The sequence below is a fragment of the Leucopleurus acutus genome (genome assembly GCF_964270905.1).
Source record: "Leucopleurus acutus genome assembly, chromosome: 20".
Taxonomy (NCBI): Eukaryota; Metazoa; Chordata; class Mammalia; order Artiodactyla; family Delphinidae; genus Leucopleurus; species Leucopleurus acutus.
This window is the reverse complement of record NC_139162.1, coordinates 51264768-51283674: the sequence shown is the minus strand read 5'-3', so window position 1 is coordinate 51283674 and position 18907 is coordinate 51264768. Positions and strand designations below refer to the sequence as shown.

Sequence of the window (18907 nt, the reverse complement as noted above, 5' to 3'; positions counted from 1 at the left end):
GTCCCTGAGAGCTTGGAGGGTACCCCCCTGAAGTTCTGCCCAGGGCTCTCCTTCCCCAGAGGGTTTGGTGGGGAGAGCGATCCCCACCTCTAACCTGTCCCAAGACAGCCTGACTCCCACAGAGAAAGAAGCCATGGCTTTATTTGCACTGTGGGAACGCTATTACGTTCACAATCCCCTCCCAGGCACGGGGTGAGGGGTGATGGGCGTGGGAATCCCAGCGAACACCCTGGAGGGGCATCGTCCCCATCTGTTTCGCGCTTCCCCATCTTTTCCGTGTGGTCCCCCACCAGGGTCAAGCACTAATACGTAGTGAAGGCAGGAAAAGGTGTGTGTGTAGGGGGGGGTGAGAGTTCCCTTTAGGGGAGGGGAGGGAGGGTTGTAGCACCAAGAGCCCCTCCCCCCACGACGTCCCTGAAAAGGGGACTAAAATAACATCCTGGGGCCTATCTGGCAGGGGCTCCACTTAAATATGGACTGATGGTGGGCCCTGTGCCCCAGCAGTCTAAAATTCGGACCACCAGCTGTGGGGAGCCTGAGGTGGGGGGCGCAGGCTGGGCTTTCAATCCAGGGCAGGTGAGTGGAGGACAGAAAGGCCTCAGAGCGGACGCCTTCTGGGAGAAGCAGGGATGGAAGGCGGTTTTTGGTCTGCAGAGGATCCTTCTTAAAGAAAGGGGTGTGGCAGGAACTGGGGGGAGGGGCTGAGGGGTCCAGCTGAGGAAGTAGGAGGTGTGGCTCCCCCCTGAGCCCCCAGTGGTGCCAAGACCTGAGGACGCCATGGGGTGGAGGGTCCCCGCCTGGCTGGGCAAGAGGAAGCAGGGCAAGGGGACCCTCTGTTAGTCGTTTCAACCAAGTGGCCGCTCACGTATGAGGGGTCCTGCTCAGAATCACGGATCAGACGGGTTAGGCCTGGGGGTGTGTCTCTGTGTGTTTGAGTGATTCTGTAGGTGGTCTCTCCTGAGAATGTCAGCTCCATGAGGGCATATAGAGGTGTCTGTTTTGCTCTCTGCTGTAATCCCCAGTGCCTAGAAGGAGCCCTGAACATAGTAGGTGCTCAAACAAATTTTTGAATGAATGAAGCATGGATGGATGCGTGTGTGTGTGTGTGTGTGTGTGTTTTAGTGTCGGAATGATGTGCTAAGTGTACGTGAGGGTAGAGGTGTGAAGGGTGGGCAGAGAAGCCTTGCCCCTCCCCTGGTCCCCACTGTCGAGGGACCCCCATCCTTGCAGCTGGGAGAGTGGGCAGGCAGGGTGCACGTGGGCCAGGGTGGGAATGTGCGTGCAGCCATCCGGAGCTGGGGAGCCACAGCAGGGCAAGAGGGAGGAAGGGCCGGCAGGCAGCGGCTGGCTCACTCAGCGGAGCCCTTGTGACGCCGCTTGGAAGGTGGCACCAGGCGGCGGGGCAGGTTGGTGGGCAGCCCGTGGCCCTCGAGCTTGGCCTCGATGAGGTGGCTGGCCAGGGCGAACTCCTCGTCGTCCAGCATGCCGTCTCGGTCAACATCGCTCAGCTTCCAGATGCGGCCCAGCACAGAGTTGGGGAGCTTGGTACCCACCATCCAGGTCTTGGCCTTGGTGCCGCTCAGCTTGCCATCGGACGGCGCCAGGTTGTAGAAGATCTCATCATATTTGGACTTGTCCTTGGTCACCACCCACTCAGCCTCATCATCCGAGCCCTCCTCGCCGTCCTCCAGGACCTCGTCGGGCCCCCGCTCTATGAAGGGGCCCATGTGCGTACCCTCGAAAGCGCCCCCCTGCACGCCCACATCCGTGCTCTCCAGCTCCTCCTGCCGGAGCAGCGGCATGAGCTTGGCGATATTGTGGGTCAGCATCTCATCCAGCGCCTCCAGCAGCTTCGGCTTCAACGAGTGGAACTTGGTGAAGTCGTGAGCCATCAGCAGCTCCTGTGGGGAGGGGAACACAGAGAAGTCAGGGGGCACCATCCCGAAGCCCCCCAGCCCCGTGCTGGCTCCGGGCAGCTCTTGACAGAGAGGTGCAGAAGTATTTGATTATCTGAACACCCCAATCCGCTTGGGTACCCACCACTCAGAAGAGACTTGGGCAGCAAGGTCCCACGGTGCCCCCCACCCCACCCAGTGCCAGGCATGACCCCAGAATCCCTGGACAGTAGGGAGAGCAGGGGCCTTTCACCAGCTGGTAGAGAAGGATTTCAACATTTTGACATCAGCCACGGCTTTACCAGAGCACACCCATCAGCCCTCCGTCCTGCCCACCCTCTACGGTACCCCAGCTGCCCAGTCAGCATCCCCACCATTATGCAAGTTGAGAAAATGCAATTCCTGCCACCCTGCTGGCTCTGTTACCTCACCTCACAGAAAGGGCTAAGCGGCTTGCTCTATATTTGCAGGTTAGGTTTGGGATGGACAGGTCATCAGGAGATCCTGGGACTACCCCCCACCCCCGGGGCAAGAAGTCATCTGGTGCTAGAGCCGCTGCAGGGCTGGGTTTGTGGTCACGCTGCTTCTCACACGTGCAGCTGTTAAAGCGATTGCCCCAGAAGGGTTGCAGCAAAGACCAATCCATATCGCAGCACCACATTAATTTCCAGAGCCAAGGCAGAGAGCTCCACTGATCATGACCATAAAGAGACGGGGGCGTGATTAATGGTGATGAGTACGGAGGACTCCAGGGCCAGGCTGCCCAGGTTCCAACCCAGCTCTGCCACTTGGGAGCTGTGTGTCCTCAGTCAAGTGACTTGACCTCTCTGGTTTCCCTGTCAGTTTCCAGATGTGTAAAACAGGTTGCGAACTAGCACTCCCCTCACTGGGAGGCGGGAAGGTGAAATGAATTCATCTGGATGAAGTGCTCAATAAACGTCAGCGTAATATTCACAGCTGCTCTTTATCTAGCCCAGCGGCTCTCAACCAGGGATGACGGTGTCCCCCAGGGGACAGTGGGCAATATCTGGAGATTTTTTTTTTTTTTTTTTTTTTGCAGTACGTGGGCCTCTCACTGTTGTGGCCTCTCCCGTTGCGGAGCACAGGCTCCGGACACACAGGCTCAGCGGCCATGGCTCACGGGCCCAGCCGCTCTGCGGCATGTGGGATCTTCCCGGACCGGGGCACGAACCCGTGTCCCCTGCATCGGCAGGCGGACTGTTAACCACTGCGCCACCAGGGAAGCCCCTGGAGACATTTTTGATTGTCACAACTCGGGGGTGCTACTGGCATCTAGTGAACAGAGGCCAGGGATACTGCTAAACAGCCTGCAATGCACAGGACACCCCCTACAAGAAAGAATTACCTGGCCCCAAATGTCAGGAGTGTGGAGGCTGAGAAACCTTGATTCAGCCCAAACTCTGTGCCAGACACTGTCTAAGGACGTCGCGAACACTGGCCAATTAAGCATCCAAGGTAGATACTATCAGGATGCCGATTTTCCAGCTGAAGAAACTGAGGCTCAAAAAAGTTAAGTGACTTGACCAGGTTCACAGAGCTGGTCAGTGACCAAGGGGAAATTCACTCTATTATAATTGTTCAGTATTGAACTAGAAATATCTAAGACCTAAAGGTCACAGGCTTTCAGTATCAGCCTAACACAACCTCAAAACAGAGGCTGGGTTAGGGGCGCTAGTCCTTGCCTCCATGCCTGAGCCTGGACCTCTGTCCCCACGTCCATTGGTCACTCCTGCCCTGCCCACCTCCTGCGGCTCTTCATTTACCCCACACTGCCACACCCAGACTCAGTGCTTTCCCCGACACTGGTTAATCCTAGGCCGGGACATGTGAGGAGCCTCCGGTTATCCCCTAATATCCATCTTCCTTTCTTCCTCAGTATGGAATCCCTGAACGTTACCTGGGTATCTGGCCACCTAGAGAAAAGACTACACTTCCCAACTTCCCTTGCAGCAGCTGTGGCCATGTGACTAAGTTCTAGCCAATTGGATGTCAGCGCGAGTTGCACATGCAACTCTAGAATTGCCCTGTTCAATGCAGTAGCCACATGTGGTTATTTAAATTTAAATTAGTTAAAACTAAAACCTAAACTTTCAGTTTTAATGTGGCTAATGGCTACCACATTGGACAGCACGGCATAGAAAGTCACCATGGAAAGTACTATTGGACAGCACTGTTCTAGTAAGTGTTTTTAAAGAGAGAGACTGTACCATTAGCTTCCCCTCCCGCCCCGCTCCTCCCCCTCTTCTTGCTGGCTGGAATGCAGACACAATGGCTGGAGTTTCCACAGCCATTTTGTACCATGACGGGGTTCTTGGGACTGGAGGCCAGACTTGGAGGAGAATTAAGACAGAAGGAGACTGGGTCCCTGGCTCTGTAAAGCACCAAACCAGCCCTGGACCATATTGCAGGACATTTATGAAGGAGAGAAATAAACTTCTATCCTAACGAAGCCACAGTTGCTTTGGGTTTGCTGTTCACTCCCTTAATTCACAAAACCACGCTCCCACAGAATCATTTGCAGGAAGTGCTTTCAGGAACCTGCCATCCATCCCTCTAGTCTTCAAGGTCCCATCCCGGAGCCCATGGAAGCCAACCTTCCCATCACATCACCCCTGATGCCTTGCTCCTGGGCGGCCTCCCACCTGCATCTTCTGGCAGTCCGGGAAGTCGCCGGGAGATATGTGATGCTCCAGCTGAATCTTGGCAAAGATGACGGGCAACTTAAGGATCAGCTGCTTCTTCTTGTTCTCCTTCCCAAACACAGAGGGCATCTCCTTCTTCAGGTAGCTGATAATGTAGGTGTGAACCTGTGGGGAGGAGAGTTCTCACCTAAGCCTGCCTCATGGTCACCTGCGGGGCTCGTTAAAACACGGGTTGCCCGGAGTTTCTGATTCACTAGGTCTGGGGTGGGGCCTGAGAATGTGCATTTCTAACAATTACAGGTGAGCTGCTGCTGCCGTGGGTACAAGGGCTTCCCATCTCTTCTAGGTACTCTCAGCCCCTCCCGTGGCATAAACATCCCTCCAGGTCCACTGCCAAACCTACATACCAGCCCTGGCCTCTCCCTGGAGCTCAAGACTCAGAGCTGATTGCCTTGTCAACATTCCTGGACAGCTCCGTCTTAGGACGCCCGCAATGGAATTCAGGTCCAGCTCCCAGAGCTGTGCCCCTCTCAGCTGTGCCCATCTCGGGAGACAAACGGCACCTCTACCTCTCCCTACCCAGTGGAGCCCAGAAATCTGAAAATATTCCTGATTTGATTCTCTCTCCTCACTGGCCACATCTATTTCATCAGCGAGCCCTTTTAACTCCTAAATCTCTCTTCTACTTTTCCATTTCTCTGCACCTCAGTTGCTGCACCCCCAATCCCAGCAGTCCCATCTTTTGCCTGGGGGGACACTCCAGTCACCCCACTGGACTCCTGGCTTTTCCTCTGGCCCCTCCAGCCCCTCCAATCCTTTCCCCATGAAGTAGCAACTGGAGGGTCGTTTTTGTTTTGTTTGGTTTTGCTTTTTTAAGGAACAAGTGCGGCACCATGAGACACTGCTACTATGTATCGATTTGCTTCTTATCCAAGTGCAAAATTCCTCCCACAGCTGATAAGGTCCTACTGCAGCAATTCTCAAAGCGTGGCCCCGGGGGTCCCCGAGACCCTTTCAGGGGTTTGCAGACTCAAAACTATTTTCATAAGAATATTAAGGTGTTGTGTGTCTTTTTACTCTCATTTCCTCCCCAGTGGACAGTCGAGTTTTTAAAGGCTAAAAGATATTGCAATTGACTGCAGAAACAGATGCGCAAATCCAGATGTCTCCTCTGAAGCCAGACATTAAGGAGATTTGCAAACATGTAAAACAGGGCCACTGTCCTCCCTAAGTTGGGTTTTTTTTTGGGTTTGGAAAACAGTTAATTTTCATACAACATCTGTTACTTAGGTTAACAGGTAGTAGATTTTTTCTCGCTATTTTAAATGATCTTACAATGTTAATTATTATCAATATCTGTTCATTAGTATACATCGACATGATCAAAATGTATAGGTAACATTTATAATAAATGTTACTTATTAATAAGGATATAAGTATTGTTTGGGAATTCCCTGGCGGTACAGTGGTTAGGACTCTGTGCTCTCACTGCTGAGGGCACAGGTTTGATGCCTGGTCGGGGAACTAAGATCTCGCAAGCCATGCGGCACAGCCGAAATAAAAAATTATATAAGTATTGTTGGTTAATTAATATTATGAGAGACATAAATATGAAACATTTTCTCAGTATTAACTTACTGTTTTTTGTTTTGTTTTGTTTTTGGATATAACGCGAGGCTTGTGGGATCTTAGTTCCCCGATAAGGGATTGAATCCAGGCCATGGCAGTGAAAGTGCTGAGTCCTAGTCACTGGACCGCCAGGGGATACCCTCAGTTTTAACTTCTAATATGGTTAATTTAGAAAGATTTAATCCGTGTACATACAAACTCTTGGGGGGCCTCAATAATTTTTTTTTTTTTTTGCGGTACACGGGCCTCTCACTGCTGTGGCCTCTCCCGCTGCGGAGCACAGGCTCCGGATGCACAGGCTCAGCGGCCATGGCTCACGGGCCCAGCCGCTCCGCGGCATGTGGGATCTTCCCGGACCGGGGCACGAACCCATGTCCGCTGCATCGGCAGGCGGACTCTCAACCACTGCGCCACCAGGGAAGCCCAAGGGCCTCAATAATTTTTAAGAGTGTAATGAGGGCCTGAGACTGCTCTACACGACTTGGCTCCTCCCACTTCATGCAACTTTATCTCCCTCCATCTGCTCCAGCTTCCTCACCTGCCGTCCTTTTTTTATCAGCATGCCAAGCACTTTCCTACCTCAGGGCCTTTGCACGTGCTACTCCCCACCTGGAACTCTGCCCTAGTCTCCCAACAACTGGCTCCTTCAGCTTCCTTTTGACGTCACCTCCTCACAGAGGCCATCCTATGGGAAGCAGGTGCCGCAAGCACCACCATCCAATTCCTTTCTACCTTTACTTTTATTGTTTCATTCACAGCACTTATCACAATTCATCATTATTTCATTTATCTGTTAGTTTACTTATTCTGTCTCCTTCCATCAGAATGTGAGCTTCAGGAGGGCTGGGACCTTGTCTGTTCCCTCTGTCCCCAGCGCCGGCACAGTGTGCAGAGAAAAGACTCAAGAAATATTTGTGGAATAAACCAATGAACTTGAGAACCTTTGAGCCACGATCTCATAAGTTATCGAAAAGCAAACAAGGAGGGGACTTCCCTGGTGGTCCAGGGGCTGGGACTCTGCACTCCCAATGCAGGGTGCCCGGGTTCGATCCCTGGTCAGGGAACTAGATCCCACATGCTGCAACTAAAAGGTCCCACGTGCCGCAACTGAAGATCCCACACGCCGCCACGAAGACCCCTCACGCCGCAACTAAGACCCGCCGCAGCCAAATAAATAAATAAATAAATATTTTTATTAAAAAAAGAAAGCAAGGAGAGAAAAAAAATGACCATTCATATGTCCTATTTTTAATAGGAAGCTCAATAATTAAATGGATAGGCTTAAATAAAAATAGAATGTATCTGGAAAAAGACACAAGAAACTACTCACGGGGGTTACCTGCAAGGAAGAGGACCTGAGAGCCATTGGGGTCAGAGGTGGGAGGGGGCACGTTTGACAGACATGAGTGCCTTCCCATGAGATGGTCTTAAATGTTCAATTAAAAGCACTCGTTAAAAAGTCCTTTTAGTGAAGAACCTAGAGGCAGGACAGGAATAAAGACGCAGATATGAAGATGTAGGACTTGAGGACACGGGGAGGGGGAAAGGGTAAGCTGGGATGAAGTGAGACAGTGGCATGGACATATATACACTACCAAATGTAAAATAGAGAGCTAGTGGGGAGCGGCTGCATCGCGCAGGGAGATCAGCTCGGTGCTGTGTGACCGCCTGGAGGGGTGGGATAGGGAGGGTGGGAGGGAGACGCAAGAAGGATGAGATATGGGAACATATGTATATGTATAGCTGATCCACTTTGTTATAAAGCAGAAACTAGCACACCATTGTAAAGCAATTATACTCCAATAAAGACGTTAAAAATAAAAAGTCCTTTTAATGAGTCATAGGTTTAGAATGCTAAACATTTTGGTGGTACCTTGGCTGGCTCTGAATCCTCATCTCCCATCTCCACCACCCTGGGCTCCTCGTTCAAGCACGTCCCGGCCTCAGGGCGTTTGCGCTTGCTGTTCCCTCTGCCTGGGTATGGTCTCCCCCAGATCTCCACTCTGCTCACCCCTTCCCCTCCTTCAGACCTCTGCTCAAATATCGCCTACTCCAGGAGACCCTCCCCAATGACCCTAAAGTAGCCTCTCACCAGTCTCTCTGCTTCATTTTTCTTCATAATCCTTATTACATACAATATAATATTAGAGATTAATTTGTTTAACATCCACTTCCCAATTAAAAAGCAATTCTACAAGAAAAGAAACTTTATCTGGTTTTGTTCCCTGCTCTATCCCCAGGACCTAGAACAGTGCAGGAGCACATTGTAGGTGCTCAATAATTGTTTGTTGAATCAATGCTATCGAGTCACCTCAGCGAGCTCGGTATGAAGGTTCACGGCATCCTGGTCTCCTTAGAATCAGAACCTCCCAAGACCCTGGCCTCAAGTGTCACAGCACAGTGAAATCGTCCCTTCTAGCAGCAGCTGCCACTTCAACCAACGGGCAGAGCCAGAGGACTCATCCACATCGGACACTGGGACAGACAGGGAAACTGAGGCACAGAGGGGTAGTTACCGAGAGTGCGGAAAGGCCTTGTACTGTTGGGGGAGAGCATATGGGGAGGTAAACGGTGTGTGCTGTTGTTTGATGGCTGGACCAAGTGTGGCAGAATCACACGTGGGGGATGAGCGGGTGACACGGGGCAGGGGAGAAGCAACAAGGCTTGGTCATTGTAGACCCTGTGTCTTGATTGGCACTGGGGAGCCATAGACGGATTTGCAGGAGGAAGGGGAAGGAGTGGTCTGCAGGTCTGAGAAGGCCAATCAGGGCAGGGGTGTGGCCAGGCCGGTGGGTGGGGCCTGCGAGAGCGGGCCAACGGGGAGAGGGGACGGGGCCTAAGGGCGGCTCCTCGGGAACCCAGAAGACAGGAGGAGGCCAGGCACTAATGGCTTTTCCAGAGAGGAAGCCGCGGAAGGTGCCAGGAAGAGATAACGTGGGTGGGCGGGGTGGGCCGGGGCGCGGGTCCCGGACTCCGGGGTTTGTCTGGGTTTCCGGAGCCACCTCCTGCGTGGCGGGGGCACCAGGTGTCCGGCCCCACCCCACCCCTGGGTCCCAGGGACCCTGGGCTCCCCCTCCCGCTGCTGTCTGCTTCCCCGAGGGACCTGGGGGACCGGGGTCCGTAGGGGAAGAGGGTGACCCAGGGGGAGACTGAGGGAGGGAGGACTGAGAGAGGGAGAACGGAGAAAGAGAGAGAGAAAAGAGAATGAATGAGGGAAGAGAAGAGGAAAAAAAGAGAGACAATAAGGGAGAGAGAGAAACTGAGAAAGAGGTAGAAATGAGATGTAGAGAGAGACACACACAGAGAGAGACAGAAAGACAGACGGAGACAGTCCAGGGCCGGGGCAGAGGACGAGAGAAAGGTGGATTCTGGAGCCCTCAGGAGCCGACCACACTGGGCGGCTCCCTCCCAAGGAGGATTCCTGGGGTGGGGGTGGGGCTCTGACTCACCCCCTCTCTGCAGCTCCTTAAACCAACACCTCAGGCTCCTCCATCCCCCATAACCTTCCAGGCCTCCCTGCCTGCCCGGCTTCCTGCCCCACCTCCACCCTGGCAGGCAGCCTCCCCTGTGAATGTTCCATTCGTCCTCCAAAACGCTCTTAAACCAGTGCTCTGCCCTCCCAGTCCCGGAGGCCCTGTCCTGATCCAGGCTCCTCCTTGACCCTCAATCCCCAGCCTCCTCCCTGGTCTGGGAGCCGAGTCTCACTGCCCTTGAATCCACCCTCCAGAAGGCAGCTAGAGTCTGACCCTGTCCCTCCCCTGCTCTGAATCCTTCCATGGCTCCCCAGTGCCCTCAGGACAAAGCACAAGTTCCAGGCCACAGCCCTGGGTGATCTCTCACCCACCCCACCCCACCCCTGCCCCTAGCCTCAGATTCAGTTACTCCCACTGTCTACACTGGCTTCAACACTGACATCTTTTCCTCTTCCTTGAACTGGCCATGTTCTCATCTCCAGTCCACGCACTTGCTGGTCCTGCTTTCTAGAATCTCTTCCCCTCTTTGTCCTCCTCATCCTCCAGTTGGCAGCTCAGATGCCCTCTCCTCCAAGAAGCCCTCCTGGATTTCCCCTGGGCTCCCCAGTCTCAGCCCTGACCATGTCGGATGGTCACTGTCTGGGGATGCGGTGGTCTTCTCCCCTGGACTGCCTTGGTCACTGCTGTGTTCCCAGCACCACCCGGCACAGGGCCAGGCACAGCAGGAGAACTTTCTCAGATTAGAGAACTTAACTAATCAGAGAGTTGATGCCAGGGACCAGCAGTCACGTAGGGGAGGATCAGAGGAAAGGCAAGAGCTGCCGCTGCTGCCTCCCCAGCCCCGGTTACTGCTCAGCCAGCCCCCCATCACTGCTCACCCGCACCAGCCGGGCCCTCTTCACCAGATCGTTGAGCTTGCGCAGTGCGGCGTGGCGCGGCAGGCCCTGGATGTCGCGGAAGAGGTCCTGCTCCTCCAGCTCGAAGAGGCGCCGGTTGTCGGGTACCAGGAGGGGCTGGGACCAGAAGGAGCCGATGTAGACGCGCAGCACCTCGGGCGTGCCCACCACCTTGCCCAGCGCCCACATGAGCGCCCCATAGACGCGCATCAGCTGCTGCGTCTCCACCATGTCGGCCTTGTTGAGCACCACACGGATCTTGTCCTCATGGCCTCGCAGGGCGCCGATGGCCTCCGAGAACTCGTCTGAGATCTCCAGCTTGTGGGCATCGAAGAGTAGGATGATGAGGTCCACGCGCTCGGCGAACCAGCGCAGCACGGCCGGGAAGTCGTAGCCTAGGGGGAGGGGGTGATACATGGGCGCCGGGGGCAGAGGTCAGCACCCGAGCCTCCAGCCACGGGGATGCAGCCGTTCCTTTGGACTCAAGTTAGACTGTACCGGATGTTCAGGTTGTTAACCTTCGAAATTTTTGTCTGTGAGAAACAGCTGAGGCCCCGAGAGTGCCCCACAGCTCTGTCTCCACAGCCTTCAGAATTTCCCCCATCACTCTGGCCCCCCGTCTCTCAAGCCATCTACTACAGGCGACAATCACACCCTCCCCTTTTTCATTCATTCTTTAGGCAGATATTAGCAGCGGGCATTGGCCCAGTGATTGAAACACTCGAGTGTACCTAATAGACTCCCTGTGCTTCTATGGACAACCCACCACCCCTACCCCCCGCAAGGCCCCCAAGTGCCTCCGTCACCCCAGCCCCTCCCCAGGATCTGTCAGATCTCCCCACCATCCAGCAACTAAAGATTTCACTCGGGCCCTGGTTATGCTCTTGCCATAGCAGATGTTAAATATTTTAAATTTATTCACAACATTTACTGAGTCTTCTGTGTGCCAGGCCCTGTCCTGGGCACTGGGGGGTCCCACAGAGAACATCAGACAAGGTCCTTGCCTTCGTGGGGCACCCATCCCAACAGCTGGCTCCTGGGTCCATCCATTCATTCCTTTCACCTTTCATTTCCTCACGCACTCATTCATTCACGCTGTTTGCTGTTTTGCTTGTTCGCTCATTCATTCAGCAACAAGTGATGCTTGGGAGAGAGGAGCAGTTGAGACCCCCCGACTTGGCAGTTGGGAAGACCCGCGTTTGAATCCCGGCTCTGCCCCCATCAGCTAGGTGACCTAAAGCAAGCAGGTAACCTCTCTGAACCTCTGTTTCCTCCTCAGTAAAATGGAAATCATCGTAGGACCTACCTCCTAGAACTGTGTGAAGATTAAAAGAATACACATGAGGGGACTTCCCTGGTGGCCCAGTGGTTAAGACTCCTTGCTTCCAATGCAGGCGGCGCGGGTTCGATCCCTGGTGGGGGAACTAAGATCCCACATGCCACACGGCCAAATAAATAAAATTAAAAAAAAATTTTTAAGTAATACACATGAGCTAAGATATATAAAGAGCTTAAACAGTGCCTGGCACTGAACTATACACTTAAAATGAGTGAGCTTTAGGCATGTAAATTATACCACAATAAAACTCATTAAAAAAAACGGTGCTAGGCGCATGGTAAGCTCTCAACAAACATTACTCATGATGCCTGTGAGACACCGCTGGGGGGGTCATCCAGGAGCCACGCCCAGAGCCGCCTGCTCTGTGCTGGGGACACAGTGTGGCTCAGGCAGCCCCAGGTCTGTCCTTACTGGGCTCACAGTCCAGAGTGGTCAGGCTGGGATGCAGCAGCCCAGAGGGGAGCGCCTGACCCAGCCTGGGTGGTCAGGGAGGGCTTCCAGGAGGAGGGAACAGAGTGGCAACCTGGGGGATGGAGGAGTTAACGGGCAGAACAGGGAGCCATCGCTGATTCACCCGAAGTCACCTCATGCCCTTCCCGATGCAACTTATTGAATCTTCAAAACGACCCCAGGAGACAGGCACCCTTATGACCCCCATTTTCCAAAAGGGGAAACTGAGGAACAGAGAGGTTAAGGGATTTACTCCAGATACGCAGGTAGGAAGCAACAGAGCAGCAGCCCCGTGGGCCTCCACGCTCTGCTGGGGAGCTGGTGCCAGGCCAATCCTGCATGGGAGGAAGCAGGCTCCTGCAGCCACTGGGGACTGGATGGGATGCGGTGGGCGTGGGTGACACTGTTTTGCGGGGAGAAAGGGCCAGGTCACCAGCAGCTGGGGCCCCTCCTCCCTCCCCGATGTCTACACAAACACACACAGCGGCCCCGGCTTTGGAAAGTGTGTCTCATGCAGGGAGGGACAGAGGGAGGGAGGTTGAGTCAGCGCGGGAACGGGAGACGTGGCAGAGAGGCGCCCGGGGGCGCACAACGACAGCCTTGCAGAGGAAAAGCAGTCATCACGGGCACTTCCATAGCACCCTGTGTGTGCCAAATACTGCTCTAGGCGCTTCACACATTCCGACATTTAAATTGAACCCTCAGGGCAACCTATGAGGCTGATACTATCACGTTCCCGTTCTACAGATGAGAAAACTGAGGCCTGGAGAGGTTAAGTGGCTCAGCCAAGGTCCCACAGTTTAGGAGGAGCAGAGGCCAGATCTGAACCCCGCCAGAAGGCTCCACTCTGCTACAATCACACACGTGTGGCCTTCACAGATATTCCAGGCAGAGGCCGCATGCTCCACCAGTGCACACACACATGCACACACACGTGCACACACACACTCGTGCACTCAGGAGCGTACACCTGGACACCATCAGAGCCGCACACTACAAGATGCACACTCCCAAACACACCCCCGCTCGCAATCTGGAACCTACACTGATATCCGTGGTCACGCAACTGCAAAGACGTTGTGAGACCCGCACAGAGTAAGAGCAGCGGGCACACGCAAGGCCGTGCACACGTGCACACGCACCAAAGTAGAGACACAATCATATGTAGTTACACAAAAGATACACTCACGCACATACACACACACACCCCCTCACTGTACACACAAGGGCACGACTGTATACAGAGATACAATCGCATGTGGTCACACCCAATCCAACAAAATCCCCTTAGTCCTTCCTACACGGTCACACACAGGTACAATCCCAAGCACAGCCCTGACACCTCAGAGTCACACCCACAATTACACACTTTCCAAGACACACACTACATGATCCACACAGTCACAGAAGAGTTCCCTTGCCCAACACGCTCACACACACATTTCACAATACAACCACATATGGAAACACCACCAGTCACTGTCCCACACAATCCCACAAAGACCCCCGGAGTCCCTCAGAGCTGCACACAAAGTCACACCCTGCCACAATCGTGGGCACAAACTCCCAGACACTCACACACACACACCCTTACAGACAGATGGGCGGACTCTCCTCTTCCCCTACCTCTGCTGAAAGGGAAGGAGACCCTGTTCTCTGCTCTTCCCCACTTCCTTTGGGCTCCCACCCTGCACCCCTGCCCTGGCTTGGAGCCTCCCTCCCCTCCGACTCTCCCAGGCCCACGCCCCAAGCTCCCCACCCCCACCATTGCTTCTGCAGCTGCCTCCTGCCTCTCTTCCGGGGAACAGCGCCTCCTGGGCAGCGGCCAGGGACTCCCGGAACCGTCCGCGCCCTCCCCCCGGGGCCCAGCCTCCTTGCCTCCCTGCAGTGGCCTCCCACTCCCCTCTGCCCCACACTGCAGCCTCCTTTGCCCCAGTTTCTGGCCTCCGAGGCCTTGTGGGACAGGGGTGGAAGGGGACAGAAATGCTGGGTGGAATGAGGGTGGGGGCCGGGCTCCCTCGGAGGCCCCGCTGGAATGCACCCCCTCCCCTCTACGCTCCCCCTGCACAGCTGTTTATAAATTCCAGGCCGCCCTTGGCGCCCGCCCAGATTCCCCTTCCCAGGTCCTGCTCAGCCCCATCTGGGGCCCAGACGCAGAGCCAAGAGCTCACACGGGCCCAGGGCCTGCCTGCCCGGCTCGGCCTCCTCGCTGGGTCTCCTGTCTCTCTGTATCTCTGCCTCGCCCTCTGAATCTCTGTCCATCTTTGACTTTGTGTGTCTCTCTCTGCCTCTCTTGATCTCTCCCCCTCCATCCTCCAGACCCACCCAGATATGCAACTGCAGCCCGTTCGCACGTGTTCACCCACACGCCTCCCCCACCCTTCAACGTGTGCCAACATGGAGGAATCACAGCCTTCCACCAGCTCCCTTCTGCTACCCCACCAGCTCAGGGCCCGCGGACACAGGCCCAAGTCCTAGCAGAGACCCTGGGACCCTCCCGCCTCAGACCCAAAAGTCCAGGCCCCCAGCCCCTCCCCCCTCAGACCCAGAGATCCGGGCCTCACTCACCGCGGCTCACTCTCTGTTTGGCCCCCGACAGGATGCCTGGGGTGTCGATGATACTAATGCTCTCCAGGACCTGATTGGGGAGCTGGGCGCACATGAACCTGGGGTAGAGGGAAGGTCAGGGGTCAGTGCAGGGAGGGGCGGGAGGAGAGGACACATAAGAAGGGAACCCAGGACTGCACCGAGGAGAATCAGGTTCAGGGATGGTTATCCCCATTTTCCAGATGAGGATAGGAGAGAAACAGAGAGGTTAAGTCACTTGCCCAAGGCCACCCAGCTAGACAGCGGTTGAACCCATGCGTCCCTGGCTTAACTGCTCCCCTAGAGAAGGCAGGAAGAGGAAGGATCTAGTAGAGAGAAGGGAATTGGGGCTGAAAAGGAGAGACACACAGACAGGGATGGGGCAGGGTTGGGGGCTAGGGACAGGAAGATGCACTCCTGGCTCTTGGCCGCACACCTGTTGAGGAAGGTGTTTCCAAAGGGGTTGAGTTTGCGGAAGGGTTTGTCTGGGTCAACGACGAGGGCGTTGCCAGGCACGATGCCCTCGGTGTCACCATGCATGACGGCCACGAAGCAGTCGGTGGTGGGCTCGGGCCCGACCCGGGAGCCGGGCACCTCCTGCTCCAGCAGGTACTGGATGAAGCTGGTCTTGCCCGTGCTGTACTGGCCGGCCACCAGCACCATGGGCTTGCCGTCAAAGTCAGCATCCTCCAGGGCTGGTGAATGGAAGGCCCCGAAGCGGTAGTGCTCCTCGAGAGGCAGCAGTTTTTCACGGTACAGCTCCTTGAGGGCTGAGGTCACCGTGCGGATGGCCTCGGGCTGCTGACCCCGAGCCCCGCCCCGCTTCAGCCAGCTGAACATGGTGGCTGCGCACTGCCTGCTGAGCTCGCTGATGGAGATGCACAGGGGGAGAGCTACCTGTGGGAGGAGAGGATGTTGATGGGGGACTGCCTGGAGGAAGAGGTGGAGAAGAAAGAGAGCCAGGAGGTCGAATAGATGCAGAAAGATGGTGGAATGGGTAGGGAAGGGGAGCTTCTTAGAGCACTGTTGGTGGATGGCAGGAGTTTGATGGCTGAAGGAGGAAGGTGATTATTCCAGCTGGAGGACGAGAAACAGAGTAACAATGGCATGATTGAAGAAGGGGGATTGATGGTGGAAGACCAAGAGATACACAAAGGGAACGATGCAGAAGCTGATTGGAAGAAGTGTATTCCTTCATCTTTTTTCTTTCTCCTCCACCCCTCCCATTATTTTGCACATTTTCACTGAAATCACACCATGTGTCAAGAGCTATGAATGCAAAAATACTTCAGAGACCAGTCCACCCCCCTCCCCCCGGCCCCGCACAGTCAGAGCCTCCAGTGAGGACAGAACCTGGGCACCAAGCAGTCAATGATGCTTGGGAAATGCCGGGCAAGTGGACTTGTAGGCACCAGAGGGGGACGTGGTGAGCCAACCACAGGATTGGGAAAGCTCTGGCGGGGCTGCCTTTTGAGCTGCTCCCTAAAGAGTGGGCATGACAAGGGCATTTAGGCAGAGAGGGTGGGGAATATCATGACCTGGAGCTGTGGAATGGATGGACAGAGTGGCTGGACACATGGGCACAAGGATGAGAAACGACTCTGAACGACTGCCTGGGTCCCCCCAGATCGTGATGGGGCTTGGGCATTCACAAGAATGTAACATTTACGATCACTGCATGCCAGACACTGCTCTAACTCATTTAATCTTCACAAAAACCTTGTCAGGTGGGGCTGTTATTATCCCCACTCTTCTGACAAGGAAATGTAGGTTCAAGAAGATAGCAATAACTTGCCCAAGATCACTTTGCTAGAAAGTGCTCAAGCTGGGACTCCAGGCCACCTGACCGCAGATCCTGCACTCCTATCATAGGTCTAAGGAGTTAGGGAGAGAAATAACTACCAACCCAGCAGCAGTGAGCCCTTGCAGCGCCCAGATCATGTTCTCTACCTTTCCTTACTATCCTTTCATGCTCTGTAGGATCTGTAGTGATGTCCCCTCTTTCATTCCTGATATCAGTCTGCTCTTTCTTTCTTTTTCCCCCTTGATCAGTCTAATTGGATGTTTATAATTGCACTGATCTTTTCACAGAACCAACTTTTCGTCAGACTGGAGTCTCTAAATACCATTTTCCACTAAAAGAGAAACTGAGGCTTCTTGAAGAAATGGCTGATTCTGGGGCTGAGGTCGGGTAAGAACAAGTGAGCCTGGGTCAGACAGTGGGGACGTGCTCAAACACAGACGGGGCATGTCACAGGGACACAGACTCAGCTAGACAGGACTCCCGCCGGCCAGAGATGGGACGATTTGAACATCAAAAATAACTGCAAATCAAATATGTTAAAATACATAAAATCATAATGATACTTAAAAAAAAAAAAAAAGGAAAAGAATTCGGGGAAGGTATGCCAGAGAGGTGAAGGAGAGGCTGGAGCCAGGACCTGGGATGTTGGCAGAGGGAGGGAGCCCTGGGTGGTGCCCTGTGCAGGGAGGGACCTGGGGGACATCTTGGGGAGGCCGCTTTGGGGTTGACTGGACAGGCGATCGGGTTGGTGAGGTAGGAAAGGAGCTTGTGGGTGGGAGGAGGGACCAAATAGGACAGAGATGGATGAGGACGGTGGAGGGAGACCCCAAGGAGGGGATCCCCTCTGGCTGAGAGGATGAGGGAGTGGGAGACACTGGAAGGGAGGAGGAGAGTGGGGGACACTGTTAAGACTGGAAGGGGCTGGGGGGAGTGGGGGAGACAGGGAGGTTTCGGAAGGGAGTGGGGAGACCCGGGAGACCGTTACACAGTGACTGGGGTGGGGACTGAGGGTCTTTGGCGAGCAGGGAGATAACTCAGAGCCAAGGCAGACTCGGGGGCTCCGCGGGCGGAGGCTGGGAGGCGACATCTGCAGTCGGGGACCACTCACCGATGGGGCGCGCAGGCGGCTGGACCGGGCGGACGAGCTGGGCGGGGGTCCCGCGGGGATTCAAGGCGCCCGCGGATCGGCCTGTGCTCGCGGTCCAGTCCGGAGCCGTCTGAGCCGGGTGGGGCCGAGAGCAGGGAGGAGGGACGGGAGGGGCGGGACAAGGCGCCCCCGCACCCCCCCGCACCCCCCACGAAACCGGGCGCCGGGCCTCTGGCGCCCCCCGGTGGGGAGTGGCAGGGCGCCTTTGCGAGATGGGTGAGTGCGCGGGCTCCCGGTCCCGGGTTCAAACTCCATCCCTGTCTCCCTTCCTAACATGGGAATAGTAATAATAAAACAATAACACCAATACTAATCATAATTTATTATCAGTAATAATAATCTTAAAACTTAAACGAGTTCATGAAACTCCTCTGCTCACAACACTCCTTGGTTCTTCTCTCACTCCAAGTAGAAGCCAAAGCCCTCAGAGTGGCCCACAAGACCCTGAACGATCTGCGGGCTCCCTTTGCCCTCACCTCCTTCTCTCTCCCCTTCGCTCACTCAGATCCAGCCACACTGGCCTCTTCGCTGTTCCGCATACAACCTTCCAACTTCAGGGCCTTTGCACTTCTTGTTCCTCCATCTGGAATGCTGTCTCCCCCAGGGATCCAAGCGGCTCCCTCCCTCCCCTCCTTCAGGTCTCCACCCAAATGTCACCTCCTCTGAGAAGCCCTCCCTGATCTCCCACGATTTATCCATTATCGCTGTTTTATTCTTCTCTGCTGTCTTTATCACCACTCTACATATTTCACATTTCTCTGCTTCAGCGAACGATCTCCCTCACGAGAACATGAGCTCCACGAGAGCAGGGATTTTAGACTGTCAGCAAGAGGAATCGCGGATGTTCTCACACTTCGGTTGTTTTGGAATTTCTAGGGATTGTTCACTCATCGCTGATTAGACCCACAGCTAATCGTGAGCTGATACACCAGCCCCTATTACCATGTCACAAACTTGTGGATTAAAAAAAAAAAATTTTTTTTATTTGGCCGTGCGGCATGTGGGATCTTAGTCCCCCAAACAGG

The 18907-nt window shown here is 54.7% G+C and overlaps 1 protein-coding gene across 1 annotated transcript; it reads right to left on the bottom strand.

The window, feature by feature from the left end:
- Positions 1 to 184: 184 nt before the first annotated feature.
- Positions 185 to 17946, bottom strand: EHD2 (EH domain containing 2). Its single transcript, XM_082862365.1, has 6 exons — positions 17844 to 17946; positions 15368 to 15828; positions 14914 to 15011; positions 10539 to 10951; positions 4559 to 4723; positions 185 to 1901 (listed from the first exon to the last, which is right to left on the bottom strand). The coding sequence occupies exons 2-6, from the start codon at positions 15769 to 15771 to the stop codon at positions 1350 to 1352; spliced, it is 1632 nt and encodes a 543-aa protein (XP_082718491.1). The 5' UTR covers positions 15772 to 15828; positions 17844 to 17946; the 3' UTR covers positions 185 to 1349.
- Positions 17947 to 18907: the final 961 nt, after the last annotated feature.

What these genes read in the sequence shown, in the direction of transcription:
- EHD2 (XM_082862365.1), bottom strand. Translation starts at nt 15,771, where the DNA reads ATGTTCAGCTGGCTGAAGCGGGGCGGGGCTCGGGGTCAGCAGCCCGAG. An exon ending in GGAAACACCTTCCTCAACAG is followed by an intron (nt 15,012 to 15,367) that starts GTGTGCGGCCAA and finishes CCTCTACCCCAG; the next exon opens with GTTCATGTGCGCCCAGCTCC. An exon ending in CAAACAGAGAGTGAGCCGCG is followed by an intron (nt 10,952 to 14,913) that starts GTGAGTGAGGCC and finishes CCCTCCCCCTAG; the next exon opens with GCTACGACTTCCCGGCCGTG.